Raw genomic sequence first — 20,846 nt, 5'->3', positions numbered from 1 at the left:
AGCATCATAAACTTATAAAAAAAAAAAAAAAAAAATTAATAACTATGAAAATTAATAACTATGAAAATACTATTATAACATTTTATAATAATTATACTCCGCGATAAACTCAGAAGTTGTCAAATAAGAAGATTTAAAATTTTTTTTGTGTACTTATTTGAGCTTTGATTAACCATTCATATTTACAATGACTGCTCATACAGTACATACGCTGAACGCGTAAAGTGTACACACTCGGACCTACGAATTATCGTGCCGACATTCGGATTATCGTGCAGACGTGTAGGCGTCGAAACCAATATAAATGCAAATAAAATCGACTCTCGGCAACTATAGAAGTTAAAGGGGGAAATAAAAAAAATTCAACTTAATAAAAATTTCGAGATATTAAAATAATCAAAAAAAATATTATTATTTATTATTATTCATAATACTACATTTTCAAATGGTTAACATGTTATTTTGTTTAAAGAATTGCTGTAACTTTAATTATTTTCAATACATTTTTATCAATGATTATATTATTGTCTAAGCAACAGAGTAGACAATGCGCTCACTGGAAACCCTTTGCCTATTTTATATTATCGGTTTTTCTTTTCGTCATTTCCAATATTTTTAATCAAATTTACTTTATATACGAGTGATGATGTAGTCAATTTTCTTTTTGAATCGTAATAACGCGGCTTGACACTGTCACACGTGGTGTGCGATTAAACTAACAAGAATAATAATTTTGAGTTCTATCGACAGCGGTATAATATTATTATAGCCCGTAGCGGCAAGATCCTAAAATTTTCGCGCTCGTTTTCTCCGACAGTCGAACCGTCCGTCGTCAACTTCGTCTCCGCGATCAAACGGTAAACGAGCTGCTTTCGGTTCAATTACCTATAGACGACTATACTACGACGACGTGTAAGTCTATTTTTCCGTACACATAATGATATGTGTGTACGTGTGTGTACGACCGCATTGATGAAAACGTGCGTTCAATTAATTAGCCCCGTTTACCTCAGAATGTGCTGCTCAGAGTGCTGCTGCCGCGCGGTATTTATTTTGTACACATTTTCTGCCAGTCTCTCTCTCTCTTTTTCTCTCTCTCACTCTCTCCGTCTTTCTTTCTACCCAACGACGTCCGTTTTTTTCCTATTTGTGTACCGAGAATCGCCGCACGCTGACCAAAGCTCGACGGCCGCAGAAGAATCCGCTCTTCATTAGCGGCGGCGGCGACGGCTTTTACACGCCGCCGCGTGTTATATTATTGCTATATAATATACCTATATCTATACGACGTAATCAGCCGACTCGGTGGCGAATGACGCCGAGTCCGTATAGATATTTTTTTTCCTATTTGCTCCCTCTTAAATTTCCGATTTTTTTCCGTCCAAGTTATATGAATCGCACGACTGCAGTTGTATGTATATACGATAACAACAATATTATTATCGAGAGCAACGCACTTGTCCAAACATCATATTATTGTTATTAATATTTATATTCATCTCGACCGTATGCATAATAATAATAATATGTAATGTGTGCGTGCCGCCGCGCTCGCGCGCGTATTTAATACTATACGCGTTTAGCCGTCTAATTTTGCCGGCGATTTTAATTACGACGGCCGTGGACCGTTAATCGGCAATTACCCGGGAATCCGGTCCCAGCGTCGACCAAACTGGATTATTATTACCCTTCATCGTACCTCCGCAGCAGCCGTGTTATCTCGGAGCACTGCGTGCAGCGACTTAAATAATAAATAATAATATATTATACAGCATCCAGCGTAATATTATGTGTATATGTGTAGTTGATGACCAGCGGATGATACTATTATGGTGATACGGTCGACGACGATGACGATTATTTTTACGGGTTTTCTGAGTTATAAAACACGACGGAGATGGGTACGCGTGCTTTTCACATATCGCACTTACTCATTTTTAATAATTATTATCGTGCGATCAACACGTGGTGGTGTGGTTTTTTTGTTTCTTATCTCGACGAATTTCGGACGCTGCACGAAAACAACTCGTGTGATCTGCACGGGACGTTATAAATTCTGTTTCTTCAGTAATAGTCGTAGTCAGAGAAGAACGTAGGTATACATAATGCGATTGTTTTTAACCTATAGCTAAAAGTTCTTCTCCGCGCCACTAGACCGGTTTCATTTCCAGTCGAACGAAGCACATCAGTTTTTTTGTTTGTACTCTATACGTCATCGTCGTAGAAGAGAGGCCGGAGGCGAATTTAAACCGTCTTTATTGTTTTTTTTTTTTTATTACTCGCCGCCAAGTTTTCCGAGCACATGCCGCAAAATACAAAACAAACATTATACTATTTCAGTTTATTAATGTATCATACTTGTAAAGGTAATATATAGGTCCCACAGCAAAGACCTATAAACTGCAAAGATTATTATATTAACATATTTTTGTGTTAACCGATTCTCAAGTATAAGGAGATTTTTTAAATTGCTTGTACTCTTGGACTTATTATCATTACAGCACAAGCTATTCTGACATCCTGATTTTTTAATGCAACTGAAGTCATGAGTACATTATAAATAAGACATATAGTTCAATAATAATTACCTATTACTATCACTTTCTATAGTAGGCTAGCTATAAATTTTGTTTGGATATAGTATTGTTACGTGCTGGTAAGTAGTAGTAACTATGTAAAGTATCTATAGTATTGAAAATTTTTTTTCTTATGAAATCAATGTTTTGTTTGAATTGTTGATGATTTTATTTATTTTTTCCTAATATTGTCAATTGTGTTGTTCTCATTTACGAGTTATGACACGCATATTTGAGTCGATCGCTAAAACTTGTATTACTCATTTTCGTGTTTATTTTCTTTTTTTAACTCAGACATTCCTAGAACTCTTTCTAGAACGTTTTCTATTGTTTATTGCCCAAGAGTGTCATTGTTTGAATAATAATATAAATATCGTTTTTACACGGCATCGTTATTACTTATTATCAATACTTTTATACTTACCAATATATATACGAATTTATACTTGCCACAGTTCCCCACTATAGTTCATTATCTACTTTATTTTACAAAGCCCTGACGCCTCTAAAATGAACTCGAACCGTTTCTTAAACACATTGTTATCCGCTATTGATAAACAATAGAGTTTTTTTTCCCCTCCTAGGCGTTCGCCGACGGATCCAATCGAAAGTTTGTCCTGCCGTGATGGCCTTGGGTAGGGAAAAAATGCACTAAGAGTGAAAGCCCACCGTCGCCCACGCGTTCTCACTGCTCCCCGTTCATCCGTTCCCGTTGTGTCGTTTATCGTCTGAGAGGGCGCCCAGGGTTATTTGATGAGCGTCAGATTTTTCATGCGCAATTTTGCATTATTTGCTTTGTTTTTTTTTTGTTCCCACTCAACCTCATCATCATCATCAGTAAGTACCACGAACACCTCACCTCTCAAACACACACACACACACACACACACTTACACACTTGCACACATTCATGGGTATTCTAATAAGAATACACAGACTCCGTCGTCTACGTTATAACGTATAACACTATATACCTTGTATACAAGGTGGGCGGGAGCTGTCCATCACTCGTGCGAAGACTGGACGCTACTCTGGCCAAATGGCGCTACCCCGTATAGTATTTATAGTGTATATTATGTATTATGCGTATATACAACAACGACTACGCTTGTCGTGTGATAATACGTATGGGTATTATACCTAGGTAGTAAACGTTAGGTATACAGGCGTTTTTGCGTGCGCAATTCAGCACTTAAACATTTATTTTACACATATTATAGGTATTCGCTTCTGCCCGTGCGCAGGGGAACATAATTTTAGCACAGACGATTCACCGTGTTGTTCGTTTATTGTATAATACACATAACAATAATAATAATAATAATGTATTATATAGATATGCAGGTACACGAGGAGTTCGTCAAGCGATTATCACATCACTCCTACGTGCAGTTTTGTCGAGCAGTAATACCATTGTACTATAATATAAGAATTGTTTCCTCACGCCCACGGCGACTTGATTGAATGTGACGTTTATTATGACCATCCCGAACGAGGTGCAAACTCGATTAAACAATCGTCCCGACCGGTTTCTTTTTGAGATTCATGACTTGAAAACTCATTATACTAAACACATATAGGTACCTATATATATCTTTATTAATGCCTTTTTTCGTAGTTTATAAACTACACTTTATCGTCGCAAACGTTAATTCCAGTAACCAGCAGAGAATACGTGTACGAAATCACAATGAAGTACCTATAATTGTTGGTAAGTGCACTCGATTTCCGTTGGTTTATTATTGATCTACCATTTATAACTCAATTTATTTGATTTGTGACAATTTAAATGCATAAAAGTATAATATATACCTATTACATGCATGTACCATTGTACCTATATGTATATACACCCTGTTGGATACCTATATATTAAAATAAGAACAGCAACAGTTAATGATCGGTTTAATATAAAGCCTATCTATATGTAATACAATAATTATTCTACCGTCTACCCTGATTTATTTTATGAGTTTATAATATTAATGTACAAAGTTACTTAAAGTTTAACAATATTGATACCTGTACATAATATATGAAAATGTTCTGCAAGTTACTGCAGGATTTATTGTTTTTATATTATGTTATGGGCTCTGAATCACAACGACAACCCATTGATCTTACAATGATAAATTGATTTGTCGAAAAACTATTTTTTTGGCTTAAATTCTTGGAATAATACTGAAAAAACTCTCATGTGTATCCTTTTCGATTGGAATGTTTATGCCCCAGTTATTTCAAATGGTACCTATCTTATGCTTAAATATATTAATATACACTCATTTGCAGTACTTTAGTGGATGAACTATTTCATCTATAAACATCTAACTTTACGATCAAATGTATTTTTGCTCTATTTCTAGGACAAAATTTGCAGCCTGGTATTGCCACTCATTGCAATCCCATTTGAATCTTAATACCACCCTGCAAATTATAGCTATATAATCGACAAATCCTGCAACGTCTTGAAAATATGTCTCTTCCTTTTAAAAAAAGACTTACGCTATGATGCAGACTTTTGACACATCGACTACATTATGTCTGTATTCACAATTTAGTTAACTTGTAAGGTATAAAGTTTTACACGCTCCTATGCAAAATATTAATTCGTTAGTACTTTCGATACCTATAATTAAAAAACAACTTGTATTTTACTGTAATTACTATAATAATTCTAAACTGCCAAAATAGTAATTAATGTTAAATTATCGTTTCGCTATATCAATCAAGACATCAATTACTGTTGTATTACTGTTTACGTAATACTGTCGATGGTGTAAAAATAAGATAAGAAACAAGAGTTTAAAACAAATTAGAAAATTATATATAATTGACAATAGTTTAAGTTATTACACGAGTAGGTACGTACACAACTTCTATCGATACGATTTTTAAACTCTTTAGTTACATACCTACATTACACATTTACTCAATAATTCAGCTATCTATAATACAAGGAACAACACAGTTTAAACTAAGAAATGTTTGAATGAATAATATCCTCTAGCGGTGAACGCTTTACACAATTCTACATTGTGAATCAATTTAGAATACTTGAAGATAAATATTAGCTTTTATAGATGAATTATGATTATATTGGTGCATAGTGTGATTAATATGAATAGCCGTGAGCTATGTATACAACTTAATCTTATAAATGAATAAATTGCTTTTAAAAAGCTTTTATAGAAATGTTTTGTGTACATTTTGCTTTTTTCCGGGGCACACTACACTATTTCATTGCATCATGGCTGTGTGCATATTAGGGATAACATTATATTTAGAATATGGAACTAGAATTTTCAATAAATCGTTTAAATGTATTTAAGGGACATTATACTATTGGCTCGTACAGAGTTTTAGAATAACGTATGAACTACTCGCACAAATGTCGCCCTGTACATGTTTTAATAATGATAATGTATAATATTATTGTTGTGTGTATGTCGAATAACGATGTACGCTCTCAGGTATACGCCGACTGCTGAGAATAGTAATGCTCGCGTTCGAGTTGTGTGTGTGTGTGTGTGTGTGTGTGTGTGTGTGTGTGTGTGTTTTCCGAGTCTCAACCTAAATCCAAAAACAATTACCTTTGAGTTTATTTAGTCTCACGAGCCACATTAACACGCGATTATGCGTACCTACGACTTAACGAGGTTGCCGGTATAGACATACACATATTATACGAATACGACTCAGGCCGAACGCGCGCGCGAGCGTTCATTGCGCAATCGCCGCGCATAATAATATATAATAATGTATAAAAATATATACGCTCGGGCCGTATATTATGCGTGTGGCGTGCCCCGATCGCAATAACGTCCGATACGATCGCGCGAGTTGTGTTACCGCACCGTTCGCCATATTATTATTATTATTATACATTTATATACCGCGTGTGTGCGCGAGTTTTTTGTGTCGTTGATTAAAAAAAAAAAAAAAAAAAAAACGGGCTCACATGGGCGATATATTATTATCCGCAACGACAAGCCCTGGAGATATATCGTCGTCGGATCATTGTAACATCGGCGTAGGCACCCCGTGATAAGATCGCGTGTATAATATTATGTTCTTCGTATCACATCGGTCTCTCGGTTCGGCGAGGTTGTGTCGTAGCCGGTAGGTAAGGTGCACTGTTATAATATTATGTGCTCGCGAACGTCTTATAATGTTACTGTATATCATAATAATAATATGTAGGATAATAATATTATGTTGCGCCGCCCGAGCATCGTCCAGTGGACTGCAACGACACGGGCGACGAGCAGGACGAGGAGATCGGAAATAAAAAGCGACAGTGAGACGAACGGAGCACCGCCGTCCGGGCATGCGAAAGGAAACGAATCATTGCTATGCGGTATACTACGACTACACTATATATACAACAGATATGACAAAAATATTATGCTTCTATAGAATAAGAATGGTATTATAACAATATTGTGTACATCGATGATTATATAGATCGATAGATCGTCGCCCTGATATCAGAATATATAGATACATTATAATATTGTGTTGTAATCTTATGATTGAAAATTGATACGAATTTTTCATTTACAATTCATTGCAATAATAAATCGAATTAAAGTTTGAAAATAATAAATCACACACTCATATATGTATATACGTATGTATGTATTTAAACTTTTCATAATATGATTAGGTCAATCATGTACGTTTAATGTTTATTACTTTATTATATGCTAGTTCAAAGAGTTCCATGAACCCACCACGGTACCATAAGGTTTTCTTTCTTTAATTAAATAATATACATTTGTACTATATTTTATAACGACCAACTCTCTGAATTAATAAGGTGTTCATCTGAAAAAATTTTTCGTTTTATTATGTATAGCAATTAGCAAATATATTTGAGTTGAAAAACTGATATGCGATGGTGACTGATAAAATTTTTTTATTAACTGCTCTAAACCCGGTCTCTAACTAAACGTTGAAAAACCTGAAACACCGCGTAAGCATAGGTATAATAGGTACGTTGTATAAATATATTTTATTTTTAAAATATTTTATTTCCACGCGGCACGTACATTTTAATTGGAATATTATACTTAATAAACGTTTATTGCACGCGTTTTAATTTTAAATGACTATGTCTTCAGTCTTTGGCAACCAACGCCCCCGAATTTGGTTTTAAATCGATTATTTAAGAAACTGTAATTTATGTAACACTCTATTGTACACTAAACCGTATTACCGTTTGGCGTTTGATGCACCTTTATTATTACTAGGTAGGTAAATGTTTTGAAATTTAAAAGTACGTTGAACTTTCAAATCAACATAAGATCACAATATTATTACTGTTTATAGATAAATATGATTTGACGTATGATACTTTTGGTATAAAATTCGCAAACTTAATAATAATTTACGAGTGCGTACTGCATATATATATATATAATATACAATATTATAAATATAAAATATAATGTTGTATTTTAATACACACGAAACGATTTCGATATGAAATGACTACATCTGCAGCAGCAGCTCGAGTAGTGCCCTGCGGTGGTCTTTTACCGAACGTGATCTTTTGACATTTATCCCGATAGTATGATATATATTCAGTGACGGCCGTCCCAGTGTAGAATCCTAAGCGCACGAGCAACAGCAGCAGCCCTCCAGCGAGTCGTTTTTTGGTATGTAGAAACCACAGCTGATATTTATATACGTAATAATAATATAATATATAATAAATATAAATGTTATAGTACACGGGCCAATTCCGTTATTAAATCGCGGCAGCCTTGGAATAACATCACGAACCATTAACACGTCTGAGAGTATACGATGATAATAATATTAATATTATTATTATCATCATAACAACACGACACTAGCGGTTGCTAATAATCACGAAGCGCGTTGTACGCTGTTTCAGTAATTCAGTGGCAAATTTAAGAGGCGATGGGTGGTTCTCTCGGTCAGGCCTCAGTTTTGTACAGTATCCATAAACAATAAAGTCCATACAATAATACAAGTTGCAACTGTCAAACTGTCATAAAAGATTATGCTAAAAACAAATTCAAGAACCTCGCATAATGTACACAATTTTCATTAACCCGGCCAACAAGACCTTCCCCCTACATATACCCTGAGTATAATCTGCCAGTAGGATACTATCCATCGTCACAAAATACTATTTTCAGTAAAACTGAATGTCGAAAACATTATGAAATAAAGTGAGTAAATTATAAAAATATTATAAGAAATTAATAACAAATACGCAGTTTCTTTATAAAAAAAAATAACTTAACAAATAGATAAAACAGGAGATAATAATATTATTATTGTTAAATATTAATATGGTGTACTTCAATAACGGGGTAGTTTTGATTTTTGAAAATCATAATTATCGCAAGGCCATCATAATTTATATCACTATTATAACTACCTGTGCACTCTCAAATTTTCCGTATATTTTTCGTAGTGATCTGTCGCAGTGTCCAATCCCCGAAATGGTCTTCCCGCTGTGGACTTTTTGTTAGTAAAAAAAAAAATATAACATTGTAATAAACCTTCAGCAGTCGGCCGGCATAATAATACCCGTGCACAGCCATCTCCGAAAATGTAATAACCACCGTCCATCGCGGCCGTCGATATTACACACTCACGTATACCTATATAAATATAAAAAAATATTATATATGTTACGTACAATATATGTCTATAGTGGAGGCTGCCGACGTTATAATAATATTGTGGCGTGCGTGCGCCGGCCGCGGAGTATAAATAAATAATAATAAATCGAGTTCGATTTAGACTGCACAATCTCTGGAGAACCGGACACGCCGCTCGTACGGACCGTCGGGTTGTATTAAATTTGAAAACCACCGGTGATCGCAATCGACGCGGCGCGTTTCTAGTCCGGTACGGATTAAATAATAATAATATTCCGGTCCGTCCCCTCGTCGCGAGCTGTTTCGTTTATACGTCCATCCGCGTGGACTATCAATGTACAGGGTGTCCGGTGAAATAGATCCGTAAGGACATTTTAAATGATTCGGCGGAACCTCTTTTTTTGATATTTTGTAAGTTCCTTTAGTATTCTTCTCCGTACATAATATTTGATATTATAATATTTGAGCTCTGTCCGTCCATTTATGGCCTTGTGGGTACGCAGTCGGCCATAGGTATGTTCGAAGATGTGTTAGTGATTAAATTTGGGGATGACGTTTATGTGGGAAAAATACTAAGTACTGATTATATCTCCGTATATTTTGGTCTCCCTACAACGGAAACCACTTTATAACGGATAAATCATTTGGTACTAAGTGATTCCGGTAAATAGGGAGGTCTTACTGTACTGAGATAATCATGTTTAGCAGTGCTGAGGAGAAGTGGGGATGCGACACCTCGTCGTTGTAATGACAGTCAACATTTTTAGACGATAGTTTCTTGATTTAAAAACTGAAATCTGCTTGAAATTGAAGTGAAATATTTTGTATATTTGTCACTCGTCACTTTTTCTCAACATAATAAACATTTTATCGACCACGGCAATCGTACAATAAATTATTTGTAAGCCATAATCCTAATATAATAAGTGTTTAGTCGAATCGGTTATATTTAAAAAAGAGTAGTTCGGGTGGTTTCGTACGTTTCAAAGACTCAAGGTGACGTTTAATGTTTTGCACAGAATAACGAGTATTGGTGTTCTATTAACGTACTGAGTATTTGTTTCGCTTTATAATGGAAAATAAAAGGAAAAGGTTACAATATTATTATTTTTTTTTTAAAACATTTTTTTCAATTTTAATTATAGAATTCAATAAACTTGGTAGAGTTACATTGCAATTTTTAGTTTTCTTTTTTACTTTCTAACTTAACTATCATCTAAACAAATCATAATTCAGACATTTGATAATATACCTGTATAATAATACTAATTTTGTTTTTATACTAAGTAAACATAATAATGAGTATTTTATTTTTCAGCAAAAGCTGAGAATTCCATTCGTCATTATACTACTCTGATTATTAATTTTTTTTCTGTCTGCAAATATGGTATAATTGGGGTCACTAATTTTGTACGATCCACATGAGATATGTTGAAACCGAGCACCGTCTTATAGGCTCCTTACTAATTAATAAGTAACGAGAGTTGATCTGAGTTTAACTTAAAATATAATTTCAAACAGTTGGTTGGGTCATCTCTCTTTACTAGACACTCTGTTTCAACATAAAATATAGCAAAGTATACCACCAAGACCAGAGTATGCGTCACAACTCATATTAGAACAGTTGCGGCAAAATTCACAGTCGTTTGAGATCTTATCACGGCCACCGTTCGTAATATATACTTAATGGCTAATACTTATACCTATAAATAGCCGCAGTTTCGATTTTTTTTATCGGCATACTATTATTATTATTATTGTTATACCGACACGCCAACACTGCAGTTGAAGCTTGCTAATTGCTATTTTTCTCAACTACCCCGGGTCGAGATGTACGCCTGGTAGCTAATAATATAATATATGCGTTTTTTCCACTCCCGAGACCCTTCACCCCCCCCCCCTTAAACACCTAAAAAAAAATAGTAATAATAATAATGGATAGATAATCAGAGATCGGAACTTTACATGCATTATGTAAGGAATATATTTTGTTATATTTCCAAACATTATTAATGCACATTTATTGTGCGTTTTATAAATACATGACATTTATTATTAACGACGAATCAATAATAGATTTCACCGTTAACTAACCTAACCGATTTCGACTCTCCCGTTTTTTTGGTTCCAATGTTCTTTATTAATATAATTATAGTATGTTTTCAAAACTTTTCAATTTCATAACTACAATAAAATTAGAAACAATAGATAATTATATCAATTTTATATTATAAATCATTATTTACGACGACATTGTAGAGTGTCTCTGTCCTTGAATTTAAAAAACTCAAAAAATATCAAATTATATCCACACATACCTAGTTATTATGGACACATATTTATTTTAAATTTTTTAAATTTAATTAACAAATAATTATCATACAATTGTACATTGTTGCATGTTAAACTGTGTAACTGCAACGACTAATTCAGGTTTTTACACATAATATAATACCGTGTGTACAAGTAGCGAGTATAACTTCAACATAAACATTCCTTTTACCTACATACATACATTTTAAGTAAAAGTATTGTTAAACAAAAACACACATGTTTTAGTTGTAATTAACACTTAAAACTGTTGACCACTATAATAGTTTCCCCGTGAATTTTAATAAAGATAGTAACATTAGAAAAAAACCATTTCGGCTACCTGATTAATAAAAATGTGCCACTATGAATTTCTGAACTTAATCTGCAGTATTCCAATCCGCGGCAACGTAATATCGTGATAAAATTAAGGTCAGTGTCTCGATCACATTTGCCGCCCTTGAATCCAGACACTGGCATAGACTAACCGGAGATTATCGCCACCGACTGCGAACATATACCGTAAACATTTCAATAATATTTTCCATTGGTCAGTCGAATAAAGGAAAATATACTTTGACAATCGAACGGTCTAGCGGTGTAGCGGACGTGGAAAACAGTCCTGTGACATTACAGTTTTCCAATAAGACAGACGAACGAAGAAAATAATATCACGGTAACCCGCTCGTGGGTAACGTACATCGATGTGATATAGAAGATGGTCACTTCGACCACGGTCCACGTATTGAACTCACTCGCACCAACGGGTTATTTCGGTCAGTCAGTCTTGGATCAAATCGTTTTCAAGTCATCGTCCGAAAATGCATATCAATAGAGCTGTATATGATGCGTGACTCGTATGGCTGGGAGTTGAATTTATTATCATGGTTAAATAAAAAAAATTGTTTTTTCTTGCCAAAGACTATCCATGCGTACTTATACCTTTTTACAATTATTAATACGTCATTTATAACTTTTGTAATATTAACTGTGTTATGTAATCATCGTCATGAACTATCATTTTTAGATTTTGAGCCGAGAGCTGAATGTACCTATTGATTTACAATGCTGCGTATATTTTTGTTCAGTATTGCTTATCAAAATATACGAGTATTTCAAAAAAAAAAAAAACTTGTTAATTTTTAATAATATTACTAAAATACTTGTTTGGTAACATTAGTTTCTAAAAAGTTAGACCGTCTTAGCTCAGAATGGTTTTTTTTTTATCGTATCCAATGATTTATTATTAATTTCAAATTCAACACATCCATTACAATGACCTACTAAATGACGAGAAATATTCGACACCTATAATACTGTCCAGCAGAGTGATTATCTATTTGAGTAATTGGTGGCATTTGAATATTTACATATTAAAACTTAAAAGTAGTAACAAAGTCCTGACGGGTGAGGTGAACACTCCCATAGCCACCACAAAAACCACCTCTAGGTCATTTAGTCACAATTATGAGCTTACTTGTTGTGTTTAAAAAAAGAAATGTATTTCGAATAAATTTAATTTATTTAGTTATTATTTCTATTAAACGATTTAAGTATATTTTTTTAAATTTTAAATCCCAAATAATATATTATATGCTAAATGTAATACTATATTATAAATTGTTCGGTTCACTCTGACTCTATCCGATGCAAAAACTGTTTTTAATAATTATATTACTTATAGTATGATTATCACTTGTATATTATAGGTACCAGCTATGGTGATGATTTTCTCCAACCGGATTTGCGGCGCCACATATTTCCCATGTACAATCTTACAATATTATTCCCGTCATAATAATCGTATAGTTTATTGTTATATCGTTTAATGTATGAGACCGACGTGCGAGTTTGCGTCATATTCTCGCCATACATTCGCCCGGTCGGCCGTCGTGGACCGCGCGCGTCGCATTGCACATAATATAGTACTCTTCTCATAAAGAAACTGTTACTCTGCGTCCGCGGTAATTACTAATAATTACGCTTATATTTTACGATTATTGTTGTTTCCCGACAACGCTGTATATAGCTGCAGTTTGTCGGTTAAACGATCGTAGGTATACTGTTATACTGCTGCACACGTCTATAATAGGTTTGTATGTATGTTACGTGTATATTTTAGGTACGCGATGGGTATGCCGCCCGACTGCCGGAGCCGGTTGAGCGGAAACGCCATCGCCGATTGTACAACATCGTGTACGTATATAGTACGATATACGAGAGTAAAAATATATGTAGGTATCTCTGAACACTTGAGAGGACACTACTCCGGCATGTTTTGTACCGTCTTGGTGTCTCGCGAATCACGAGTGCAGCGGTAAAAACTTTTATGGAAATAAAACACGTTCATCACTCATAATAAACTATTATTGGGACAGTGTGTGGTTTAATGGATATTTCGGTGTTAAAAAAAAAAATGTTAACATTCAGCAAAAAATGTAGAAGCCAAACTATAACAATGTATTTGGTAAAAAAAATATGCAAATATTCAGAATAAAGCTTTAAAAATGCATACCCTAAAAATAGTATATGTAATAAAATAATACATCATGGATAAGTATTACATTTATGGCGGTTACTTTAGTGGTTATGGTATTCCAAGATGATACTTTGACCGCTGGAAATGTGTTTGTCGAGTTTGCGTTAATTTTATATAGCAGCACATCATAATAATAATCACGACTCTTAATGTAATAATAAAAAGAAGGCTTACGACGTTGTCTCAGAGAAAAGTATCTACAATTCATGTTTTTTTCTTTAAAAACCTCTCCCCGCGCTGCTGTTGTCGTGTGGACCACCGTGAGACCACATATTTTGTAACCCGAAACGGTCTGTAAGAGAGTATTTCATATCAATTATGGTTTTTGATTTTCACCCCTCCTCACTTGCAAGTTGCAGGTCGCCATAGTATATCTAAATACGAATTGTATTTGGCATAACTGTATTATTATAATGTCTCTTTTACTGTAGACATAAAATATAACCTCCGGGGCTAGAACTGGTGGTTATATATATATACTTCATAAAAATTAGAATAATAAATACGTATTAAAATATATTTAAGATCCGTCAGTTCTATTAAAATTACTTCCCACGTGAGATTAATGAACAATGATCGATCTGCAGCGAAGTATTGCGATCGTGTAGACTGCACGCCGTCCTCTTAAAACCCAATCGCGAACCTTTTAAATAAACATTCGTGTACCTATGTATTGACGATAATGTTTTAAGTGCGGCGAAAATATTTAAGAATAATATTTTTATAATATTATCTACGCACATCGTAACCTTTGAATGTGGACCTATTAGAGGTACAATATTGTTATGTTTTCTTTAATAATAGGTATCAGTTGCCACATCATTCAGTCGAAAAATGACGAGCATTACGTTAAGTTCCGCATTTCACTGACTCTGTCTCTCATCAGTGCATAGCGCAAAACTATGCTCGTGTCCAGGTATCTTATTCAACGGGGGATGGTTAAGATTGGAAAAAAAACGATATTTGCTATTCCCCATAAAGTGCAGTGCGCCTCCGGTAGGTATGTGTACACTTGGGTTCGGGTGGCAGTATTGTGCTAAACAGTTTCCACCCGTTCCCGGTTTCAAAAGGGGGAAAAAAAAAAGAAAGGTATGTGTACACTTATGGCGCCTATAATAGATATGACAAAGGGATATCTTCGTCGAGTTGGACTACTAATAATAATACTAATACTAGTTAGTTTTTAATTTATACTTATCTGGTGCATTTTTGAAATTTTCCACAAATTTTAACTACTCACTAGTCACTTCCTTGATGTATAATTGATTTTTGTACGTTTTCACATAGTTACCTACAAGTTTCCAACCACACGTATACCACATGCATAATATCCAAATATTACCTATAGTGCGACTCGTTGAAGATTTTACAACAACATAACTTATCTAATATGCCTGGACTAAAATTAATGAAATTTAACATTTTAACTTTCGAGAAAAATCGGGTCAGCCTAACCTCGCTGAACATATCATATATGATTTGTAAATAACGAGAAAGATGAAGAAATCAATAAACGAACGGTCGTTCAATACGGTAAAAAAAAAATGTTTTGTAAGAAATGAGTTCGAAACATAAATGATTTGTGGCCCCGTGTATATAATAATACAAATAAACAGCTGTATACACAATATATACACATCATGTGCAGCCCAATTTATCTTTGTTTGTATATTTTAACGATAAGTTTAGATATCATTATATTGGATGGCATGAAATTGAGCGTCGGTTACTGACATAGTTTTTTCGATGGTTTATACCGTTCGGGCAAGAGTTACCCACCTAATAGGTACGTAATAATATACCACATTGGGGAACCTAACTCGCGGTATGTTGACGATCGCACTGAGAGTCGGCTGTGTGCCTACCTAATTGAGAAGTATACCCATTACATGGCTATATAACAATAATTTGTTTTCGGGATACCATGGGAGCGTTTTTCAGCGGACCACGTTATACATTATTATTTTGTACTACATTTCACTTGCTCGCCGATTATACAATACCTATATGCATTATAATATTATTATGCCTACCTATTATAATGTGTACGCATGCGCGTTATGTGTGTGCGCCATTCAATTCTCGCAGCGATTTCCGCGATAGTGCACCAGTGGCGGCGATTTCCGCGATAGTGAGCCGGCGGTTCGCACGACCAAAGTCCTCTGACCGAGTCTATAATCGCGTGTTATCGTATATCGTACACATTACGCACTATTTATGTGCACGGTGTGTGTATATTATGTAGCAATTCGGATTTCCGTCAATCCGTCGGCGGTGGCGGTGTTTATCGTCCCGTCGAAATCGCCGTGTTTTTGTTGTTACCTTACCATTATTTTCACTTTTCTCGACCACGGGGCACGACTATTTTATATAGGTATTACGCGCTCGTCTCTGGCACGATGCAATTACGCGCGGCGGCGGTCGTCCACGAACATAGTCCCTACTGTATAATAATAATTTATGTTATTATATGCCACGGCAACGTGAGTGTGTGAGTGTGTGTGTGTGTGTGTGTGTGTGTGTGTGTGTGTGTGTGTGTGTGTGTGTGTGTGAAAAAGTGTATTTGAGCATATGTGTGAGTGTGTCTGCGTGAAAATGACAACAGCTCCCGTGAGACCCGTAAGACATTTCGCGGGTGGTCTTGAGTGTGTGTATGTGTATGCGTGTAAATTTAAATTCGGGCGAAGATTCAACGGCGGTGGCGTAATGACTTCGCGTAGGTACATAAGTGTTACATGTAGGTGCCCACTTACACGGCATGTGCAATGTGCATATAAAGTTATTGCAGACATTCGATAGCGCCCTTAATACCGACACGCATCACATAACTGCTGGGTTCAGAAAAGAAAAGTCTTGAGGAAATTCCGGTGTCGGGGACGTTTTTTTACTTCGGTTGAGTGTGATGATTTCATTTGATGGTCACATACATTATACACCGTCCCTGACGTGTACCTATACTACTTAGGTGTACAATTTGAAAGGTCTCCGCTTCCAGTTGGCTCGACTTGACAAATTGAATAAGACTACAGGTGTCTAACCAACGACCCTTACGTTTGTAAAAATATATGCACAGAAGCTGCAAAAAGTCCGGCAATCAAAAAATAAAAACTTGTTATTATATAGCATTGTCCTGCTACCATAAAGCGTTCGAAGATGCAAAACTACAAGCAGTATTTAATCATAATAATATAATATTTTGTATCCTGCTAGTTTTGATTCATTGAAAAAGGACGGAAACCTACCCCCTCTCTCACACACAAAGACGAAAATAAAAAATCCTGGATTTAACGTTGTTAGTATTTATATAATAATATTATAATATACCCAAGTATGAAATATGCATAATCGACGAGTGGTTTTTAGTTTTTTTTCTTTCACACGCGTTTTAAAAATTGCAAAAAAAAAAATTATATTGGTTCGAGGATTCACGCTCAGCCGAACGTCACCGTCACACACACACACACACACACACACACAACGATGACCGATGCGGTTTTCGATGGGTGACCACAGCAGACGGTGCCGAATCGCCTATGAACCGTGCAGATATATTATATGTTATATTATACTCGTATTATATTATATTCCAGTGAATGTGAGTGTGTGTGTGTGTGTGTGAGTAGCGAGAGGCAACTGAGGAAATACAGAGTGGGTCGTTTCCCCATTGTCCGAATACGAACACGAATATTATTATTATTTTTATTGTTATTGTATATTATGTGCACTCGCGGGTCGATGATTGATGCGCGCCGAGGAGTCGTCATTATTGCTTCCACGGGCGTGATATTATGTTTGCGCGCACACCGCTTCTGTAGTTCTGTACAACTATGCAGTTGATCAAAACCCGACAATGTCGTGTACCTCTGTATTATAATTCCTGGGTTTGGGACTTAAATATCGTTTCCATACCCGTTATATGTATAGGTATGTAAACACAGCAGAGTAAATGCATATTGTGAGCCTACCTACGTTTTGAATTACTTACGAAATTATATTTACCGTATTTTGAACGTTTTTACAAAGTCAAAGTAGGTATTAGAAAAAATTATTTATATTATTCGTGATAAAAGCGTCAAAAATAAAATTATATGACACATAAAAGGGTTATAATACGTACTTGTTAGATTTCAAATATAAAATATGGTTTCATGATAGTAAAAAATATTTTTAATTATTTTCAATTTATTATTTTATAACTTTTTTCTACAAAATAATAATGTAAAGTTAATTTTATCAGGAAAAAAAATATTTTCTAATAGTTCATAATATCCTGATGCTGCAATAGTAATTACATATTTTTCATTTTAATAAGACTATGAGAAGTATAGAGGGTTTTATTTGTACTTTTTATTATAATAAAACATTTTAAAATTAATTAAAAATGCATTTTATTTTAAAAAAGTACTGTGCATACCTAAAGTTTTGTCAGCATTGACAATGAGTGCATATATTATCTTTTTAGTGCTGTATAATTAGCATATTATAGTCTTGAACTCTGAATTCATAACTTTATTATATTACAGTTCCAAAGCGGGGCCTATTATTTATTTTAGTTAAACGCACCCGAAAGCGTTCTTGTCGAAATCTAATCATGTCAACTACCTATATACGTAATAATATAATATTATATTATGTAAATACAGTAACTGTCTCACGTAACACGATACGTTGTGCGACGAGTAAAGCGATCTGCCGCCGCCACATTTAATATTTAAAAAAAATTATTATTATTTAAATCATAACGTGAAAGACAATATACCGAAATGCGTATGCCTCCGGTAAGTTGACCATCACGACGGGATCCTCGCTGCAACTCACTTGTAGGTATAGCATAGTATCAGATGGTGTACTTATTTATGCTCTAATATTCGTATTGTATTATTTTTATGATATCATTATTCTATAGTAGTTTTGGTAAAATATCAATTTGTATTTAGACAACCAAAACATTTTGGACAATAATATATACATATATATATATATATATATTATAATACGTACTTAGGTATTAAAAAATATCGCATGAAATAGTGTGTTCGCATTTCAAAAATTCCAGAGAAAATTATTATTTATTTTAAATTTTACTGAAAAGCTCGAAAACCATAAAACAGTATATTGGTCATATATTAGACACTAACTGTCTACTTCATCTAAACGACACTTCATAAGCCCGACAAAAAAATATGCCATCAGTTTTTTTGGCATCGTAAAAATAAATAAAACCATACACATAATATATGTGCTTTAACAATGCATAATATTATACTTTATGCCCCAAAATTTAATACATTTTCTCAAATGTTGGTCTTGGTTCAGCTTTTCTTAAATACACTTCGATGCAATACATACCAATTCACGTCTAATATAACGTGAGAATACTAAATAGCATCATATTATATATTAGTATGTTTCAAATCGTAATTTCTTTTTACGTGATCATATTATAGGCATATATAGACATGTGGATTTTAAACTCCGACCTGATCATTGTATCCGGTTCGAATTTGGGATGATTCACTGTTTTTTGCACAAATCCATTAGCATGTTTTATACTGCCGAATGTGTGGCGTGTCCGGTTCTCCAAAGAGAATCAAACTCGATTTATTTTTATTTTCTCCAACTAACGCCCGTCATACCATTATTAAGTGCCGAAGTGGCAACAGCTGTTATATACGGACATAATATTATGCTCTATAATAAAGGTACTCGTTCCTAGCTGAATCGTTTATTTATGAAAGAGGTCGGGTCAATCAGCGTTTTTGATCAAATCTGTTTTATTTAAAAAAAAAAAATTGCTTTTAGACCCATATCAGTTATTTTTACAAGAAGTGAAAAATATCGCACATACTTACTCATTATTCTCTGTTGAAGATATTTTATTTCTTTCAAAAATTAAAATTGTTCACAAATAAATATGTTTAACTTCGTAAAAATTGTATGAGAAGTATACATGATATTATGTTGGGCATCAGTAATATTTGTATCGACATTACCTCCACGTGTGTAAATAATTTAAACATGTCTTTACATTGAATAGTTTTTTTTTGTACAAGTAGTACCTAACTACAAAAATACCGTACTATTTTATCAATAAAAAGTCACACAGATACCTTTATAAGGACCCGTCGTTACAGAGAAATTATATAATGTTATATATAATAGAGCTGACTGATTCAACGTTGACATTGTGTAGGTAATAGTAGGTATGTATGTATATAGGTTCGAATTTTATTGTTATCATTAAACCGAGTGATCTTCCGTGACATAATTTTAAGGACACGTTTGATGTAGACAATTGTGCTTATTTGAACGTCGTCAAGAGCAGCCAACACAGCAGTCCATCAATTTTAAATAACTGTTGTGTTTGGTTTTTTTTATTATTATAATAATAATAGTAGGTACCTACTTGTGCGTTTAAAACGGCACGCCAACCAATTGGTTTTTTCCTCGTTCATTTATGTTTCAATAATTATATGATTTGTATATTGTACGGCGACGGCGATTTCACTAACTACAGAGTACGTTTCTTATCGTTGGTAAAAGCTATTAGCGAATTTGTGTTTTTTTCTCATGGTAATAATTTTGGGTTCAGTTTACATACACACACATGCAATATACTAAGTAATGTAATATAATATATCATACATCCTGTAGTAATTATTATATTTTTCACGTAATGCTCACATTAAAAAAAATAAATAAACGAGTTAAGCAAATATTTTTTCTTTGTCAAACCAGTACTTATTTTTTAAATATACCCGATAAATATTGAATAAATAA

The 20,846-nt window shown here is 34.2% G+C and overlaps 1 protein-coding gene across 3 annotated transcripts in view; it reads left to right on the top strand.

Annotated features, from left to right (window-relative positions):
- The window catches only part of LOC111033587 (calpain-1 catalytic subunit-like), a 91,709-nt gene that overhangs the window by 10,358 nt on the left and 60,505 nt on the right, over nucleotides 1–20,846 (top strand). The window contains exons 1-2 of one of the 3 annotated variants that reach the window (XM_022314401.1): nucleotides 6,506–6,699; nucleotides 6,777–6,933. The exons of 1 other annotated variant lie outside the window; for it this stretch is intronic. In XM_022314401.1, coding sequence (XP_022170093.1) covers nucleotides 6,789–6,933 — 145 coding nt within the window. In that variant the 5' untranslated portion in view covers nucleotides 6,506–6,699; nucleotides 6,777–6,788. Of the gene's footprint in view, nucleotides 1–6,505; nucleotides 6,934–20,846 lie in introns of those variants that run through there. One more of the 3 variants, XM_022314406.1, reaches the window with a different exon arrangement.

This window comes from Myzus persicae, unplaced genomic scaffold (genome assembly GCF_001856785.1).
Source record: "Myzus persicae strain clone G006 unplaced genomic scaffold, MPER_G0061.0, whole genome shotgun sequence".
Taxonomy (NCBI): domain Eukaryota; kingdom Metazoa; phylum Arthropoda; class Insecta; order Hemiptera; family Aphididae; genus Myzus; species Myzus persicae.
The sequence above is the reverse complement of the archived record's forward strand: the minus strand, read 5'-3'. Positions and strand labels throughout refer to the sequence as shown.